The sequence below is a fragment of the Marmota marmota genome, unplaced genomic scaffold (genome assembly GCF_001458135.2).
Source record: "Marmota marmota marmota unplaced genomic scaffold, marMar, whole genome shotgun sequence".
Classification (NCBI taxonomy): domain Eukaryota; kingdom Metazoa; phylum Chordata; class Mammalia; order Rodentia; family Sciuridae; genus Marmota; species Marmota marmota.
This window is the reverse complement of record NW_026000016.1, coordinates 40,732,471-40,738,421: the sequence shown is the minus strand read 5'-3', so window position 1 is coordinate 40,738,421 and position 5,951 is coordinate 40,732,471. Positions and strand designations below refer to the sequence as shown.

Here is a 5,951-nt window from a genome sequence, read left to right as displayed (position 1 = left end):
TTTTTTTTTTTTTTTTTTTGTGTGTGTGTGTGTGTGTGTTAGGGATTGAACCCAGGACCTTGCGCAAGCACTCTACCAACTGAGCTATATCCCCAGCCCTCCAAACTCTGGTTTTTACAACAAGTTTCTAGAGCACTACTGACTCCCTCCTGCTCGTCACTAAAAAAGCTACCCCATGGCCTAGCTTATACTGTCTTTCATGCGTGAGTAAAGTGTGAGTATGTCCACACTAAGTAAACGTGGGGTACCTGGAACCCCCCTGCCTGTGTCTCTCTGCCCTGACGACCCTGGACTTTCTCCTCTTGGAGTCCCTCCTTCAAAATATCAATAATCTCTGGGAGGGAAACACACCAAATTCACAATTCATTAGAAGAATTTATTTGATCGGATTCTTTCCTAATGGAGCTCTATCTGGTCTTTTTCAATAGAGCTGGGTATTCCAGGAATGCCTTGAATATCTGGTGCTAGTCCAGAGAAGGATGAAGGCTGATTCCCCCTGGACTTTGTCTCTAGTCATTCCCAGATAGGGCCCCAGGGATTTGTGCTTCAGCAAGCCTAGGTTACATAGTGATCAGTGTGTTCCTTATACTCTCTGGGCCTGTTTCCCTGGTGCAAGGCAGAATGACCACATTGATAAGTGAAGTCTAGGCCAGGAGGCCGGGAGTGTTTTGAATCATTTAGAATAAAGCGGCGGGTGGGTAGAGTTCGAGGGCCAGACCCTTTGCTACTTATGCAAAGTGCCAAGGATCCAGGAGTACCAGAACCACAGTGCCTTCCATCCTAGAACTCCATCCTTACCAAGTCCCCCAGCCACTATGACCCGTCCACTCAGAGAACCAGCCACGAAGTCTGCCCGTCGTTTCTTAAGAAAGAATGACCGTTCCATCTTCAGCCATCCCCCTACAGGCAGGATAGAGGGAGGGAATTAGATGCTGACCAAATACAGAGAAATCCCAAATGGCTCTTACCCTGGGCAGTGAGTCCCTTCCATTACCCTTATACTCAGGGTGTGCATGGCACCCCTTGCTGTTTGAAATGACATCTTCTGACCTCTGCCCTCTCCTGATCTTGCTGCAAGCTAAGGGACCACGATCCCCACCATGAATCCTCTGCTCTACTTCAGTTTTCCCAGGCTTTATGCTGGAGAGGAGGCTGATAAAGGTGGTGAGCATTGGGACCCCTGTTTCTCCACCAGTTAAAAATAGGTGAGATCCAGCCAGACACAGTGGTGCACATCTGTAATCCCAGCAGCTCAGGAGGCTGAGGTAGAAGGATCCTGAGTTCAAAGCCAGCCTCACGAAAAGCGAGGTGCTAAGCAACTCAGTGAGACCCTGTCTCTAAATAAAATACAAAATTGGGCTGAGGGTGTGGCTCAGTGTTGAGTGCCCCTGGTGCCCAAAATGTAGGTGAAATCCCTCCCTGGCCTGGTCCTGCATGGATAATGTTCAAAGAAGAAATAACAAGTAGAACAGGCTTTGATGAAAACAACCAACCAGGCAAAAGGGAGCCCTGCACAGATCAAAGAATCTGACCCCAAGAGTAGCCATTAGTGGTTCTGGGTAAGGGCTGGGCACTGGGTAAGGGCCGGGTGCTGGGTGCTGGGTGCTGTGTTAAGGGCTCACCCTGCTGGGTAAGTGACCTGGAAAGAAGGGTGGGATGTGGGCAGTAGGGGTCAGGTGGAAGGGAGGAAAGCAGCCAGAGTCCTGCAAGAGCAAGGAGCAGGCTGGCGCTCAGCTCACCCTGTTCCATGTCAAACACATCCATTGTCCGCAGGAACTTGGGCTGCCGATAGAGCCGACCCTGCCGAAGGCCTCCCAGGCTGTACAAGTGACTGTCCAGGGTCACAAAGCTGGAGAAAGCCCGCTTACAGGGAATGTTGGGGAACTTGGTCCAGGAGCGAGTCTCGATGTCGAAGACCTCGAAGGCATTGACCGCATACTTGGACTGTCGTCCCCCTGGAGGCCATATGGGGTGGTAGATGGGGTTGGGCAGAAGAGTAGTCCCTGAGGACAGGGGCTGGGGTCTTCTTCTGACTGTCACCCATTCATCCAAGAGGCTAGCTAAGGCCTGGGGCAACATGATTACCCCACACACACACACCCAGTGCCAAGGAGCTGCTCAGCCCATGGGCACAGTTTCCCAGGAGAACCAACCCAAGGGAGATGACCCATCCTTACCCAGCACGTAGATCTTGGAGCCTCGGAGGAAAGAGGTGGCAGCATATCTCGGGGTAGGCATGGGTGCGAGTGACACCCACATGTCCTTGAGCATGTCATAGTGCTGGAGGTGGTTGTGTGGACGGAGGTCCAGGCCCATCCCGCCTGCTGCGTACACTCGGTAATCTAAGAAGAAAGGTCACACACACTTCTGGCTTAGTTCACAGACACCAGGAGACAGAGCCAGGCTGTTTCCAACCAATGCTCTGCCAGAGTGAACCACATCTGTCATTGTGGTTGATGGCACCATTCAACCACCCTGTCACAGCTGAGCCTGGGTTTTCCTGAAGCCAAAGTGGGACTGCATGCCTTAGCCCTTCTTGGTGCCCAGCCCTTGGCTAAGCTCCAAACTCTAGGTCTTCCACAGAGAGACTGCGGTGAGGTCTACAGCACTTTACAGGTCTTGGCCCTCTGCTGCCTTCCTTCTTGGGCAACCAGAGGGGAAGCCAAAGGGAAGAGGAATTCTTCTTATGTCCTCCAGCCACAGCCTGTGCTCAAGCCACCCCTACCTGGAACTCTCTAGATAGAGCAGGGCCTTTAGAAACAAGGGTAGCCCCACTGTCACTGGCCTTATGGGACACTGGACTGTCTCGTTTTTGCTTTCTTTGCCACCCTTATGCGTGAATGCCATCCTTCTTCGCCAATTGAGGATGCCAAGGGATCCAGGAGGCACCCTGCATTAATGGGACAGGGCCAGAACTGAATGAGGGGGGACAGGGCCAGAACTGAATGAGGGTGACACTTGAGGAGAGAGACTTGGCCTCTTTAAGAAACCGCCTGGCAAGGATCTGGGCGTTCTGAGGAGTCCCCTCCCTCTCTCCACTGCTCTTGGCTATAGGTGACCTTTCAGGGACCTCCCTGACAGACTGCACCACAGATGGCAAAGCATTTGTGTTTTCTTGGGATTCAATGGGGCCTGATAAGGAATAACTAACCTATTGCATGCTCCACCCTTCCCCTCTTACCTGAAACTCCTCCTCTTGGGAATCCTCCCATTCATTCCATACTCCCACCATTCTGTTTTCAATTCTGACTCCTCCTTTCAGATTCACCTGGGTCTCTTGAATTGCAAGGCTGGGCTGAGGGCACCACTTAGTGCCTCCATCACCCTCCTTGCCATATATCACTGAAATCATCTTTGGATCTTTGTTCTTCCAATAGACTGTAGGTCCTTGAGAATCTGTTAATCTGTAGTCCCAGAATCTGTTACAGTGCCTGACACCCATGCATGTAAATGCTTCTTAACTGCTGAATCCATTCAATGCCAGAGACATGACATCACCTACTAGCTGTGTAAACTTGGGCCAGTGACTTAACCTTTCTGGACCTCACACTGCTCCTCTCTAAAACGAGGATGAAGGTCTGAGGATGTAACTCAGTGGTAGATGCTTACCTACCATACATAAAGTCCTGGGTTTGATCCCTAGCACAGCAAAAATAAATAAGCAACTAAGGATAAAAATAACACTTACCTCCTTGGACAGGTTGTGAGGATCAAAAGTGGATAAAACATCAGTGGTAAATGTTATTTCTTAACCTTTCAGCAGTTTATTGAGGACAGGGAATGAAGGGTACTCTTTCCCCCCTTTGGGTTCCCCATGGACCTCGGTATCTTCCATTATCTTTACTGGGATGTCATAGAAACCCCACTAGCTACCCCATCCTAGGGGACTCTGGGCTAGAGCTACACCCTGGTACCTTCAGTGTGTCAGACCTCAGCTTCTGAAGGCAGGGACCAGATCTTCCGTCTCTTTCCTTCCACCTTCCATCCTGAGGCCTACGACTGTGCCAGGGACTGGGCAGGTTTTAAGGAAATAGTGGTTTCTGACCTATGGTGGGCCTCACAGGCAGGTGGGGTGGTTTAAGCAAGGGAGGCAGGGGTAGTGCCTGGTGGTGGGGGTGGATTTCACATCCCTCTGCATGCCTATGCTGCCCACGCACGTGTGTATGAATTTGGAATCTCCTAACTCCTTATTTGACCATTTCTTCTAAAACTCTGTGTTTTAGCAAAAGAGCTTTTGGACTCTGCTCCCACCCCATGCTCTGAGCTGTAGTAGGCCAAAAAGGAACAAAACAAGGGACTTTGAGAAAGTGAAATGAGAATCTTAGAACCATATAGTCAGCATGTGCATGCTTGAAAACTTGGTGAACTTGGAGAACACAACCCTCAGGGACATTCTGGTCTCTACTTGGCACTGCTGAGACTGGGAGACAGAAGGGAAGGGGAGAAAAAAATCCTTGAATCAGTCCCAAGGGCCCCTAGTGGGGCTTTGGTGATGGTGCAAGGACGGAGTGAACATCCTCAGCACCCCAAATAGGAATTTAGAGGTAGTGACAGGTAGGGCAGGTTTCAGGGCAAGGAGTGTGGCCAGTGGGAGGGATGGTAATTTAGCTGAATGTCTGCAGGGACAATGCACCTAACCCCACAGACTACACTTTGACTCTCCCCTCTGGCAGAGGCCTGTCCCGCTTGTTGGGAGGAAGCTGCCAAAGTGGACTTTTGCCATCAGTTGGAATTCCTAGACACTTGCTGAGCCTCATTTTTCCCATTTGTAAATAAGGGCAGTGGATCTCCTATTTTGACGTCCACTGTGAGGATCAATAACGTGAACTGGAATCAGGAATGTGATCATGCATTCCCAAATCAGTGTTGGTTTCTCTCCATTTCCCCAGGCCCCCTACTCTCTTCAATCCACCCACCCTCAGCCCTGGCCTCACTTGCCTTTTGCTGTGACAGAAATGCCCATGGCAGCCTCACGCAGCATGCTCCTCTTCTTCCACTTGCCCTCATCAATATTGTACATCTCCACGACCTTCAGGGGCAGCTGATTGGTGCCCACACCCCCGATCACCATGATCCGCTTCCCCAGGGCGATGACTGCCACCCCTGCCCGGGCTGTGGGCAGAGGGGGCAGGGCGGTCCACTGGTCGGCCTCAGGGGAGTAGACCTCAAAGCAGTCCATAGGGACACCATTGTCATCACATCCCCCGATGGCATAGACTTGTCCCCCGGTCTCCAGCAGGGAGCAGTAGACCCGGCGGCTAGGAAGTGGCGCCAGGCGCTTCCACTGAAAGTCCTTGACATTAGGCACCTCCATAGCAGCCCCGGGGACCCTGCCCGCCCCGTCCCAGCGCAGCGCTAAAGGAAGTTCAAGCCCGGGATTTGCGGACTACTCCGCGCCTGATCCCTCTTGCCTGTCCCCTCTTGCCGCCTCCATCTCGCTGGCTTGCTCCAGCCCGACGCCGGTCAGCACCTCACCGTCCCTCAATTCTCAGCGGTCCGGTGGCGTCCAAGCCTGGTCCTGCGGGAGGAATCGGGCAAATCAAGGGCAGCTGGGGCCACACGCCCTTGCGGCTGGCGGGCGCAAGGGCGACCTCCACAGCTTCTCGCCAACTTTAAAGGGAGACACAGTGGCACCCCGCCCCACCCTGCTTTGTCCCCCTGCCCCCGTCCCCGCGCGTCTGGGAATCCGCCTGAGCGCGCGCAGGTTCCGGGGCTCTCAAGGGTTCCCGGCGCTGGACCACCCCCGGGAAGGAAGGAGTGACATCCGTCAGCGTAGAAGCCTCCCGCCCGGCCATCTCGGTGCTCACACCCCCGCGCCACTTACACTGCCAGGCCGGAGCAGCGCGGCGGCGAGTAGACAGTGCATCCCCCGGGCGCCCGGAGCCCCAGCCCGGCGGCGCGGGGAACGGGGGAGAGGGCGCTCTGTCCTTCCCCCTGTCTCTTATACACAT

General features: G+C 53.2%; 1 protein-coding gene across 5 annotated transcripts in view; it reads right to left on the bottom strand.

Annotated features, from left to right (window-relative positions):
- Klhdc8a (kelch domain containing 8A) overlaps window positions 1-5,951 on the bottom strand; it is a 27,157-nt gene that overhangs the window by 1,283 nt on the left and 19,923 nt on the right. For 4 of the 5 annotated variants that reach the window (XM_015483772.2, XM_015483771.2, XM_015483776.2 and 1 more), the window contains 4 exons: window positions 4,939-5,518; window positions 2,178-2,342; window positions 1,740-1,955; window positions 799-900 (listed from right to left, as the gene is read on the bottom strand). In XM_015483772.2, the coding sequence (XP_015339258.1) occupies window positions 799-900; window positions 1,740-1,955; window positions 2,178-2,342; window positions 4,939-5,314 (859 nt within the window). In that variant the 5' untranslated portion in view covers window positions 5,315-5,518. Of the gene's footprint in view, window positions 1-798; window positions 901-1,739; window positions 1,956-2,177; window positions 2,343-4,938; window positions 5,519-5,824; window positions 5,935-5,951 lie in introns of those variants that run through there. The other variant, XM_015483774.2, reaches the window with a different exon arrangement.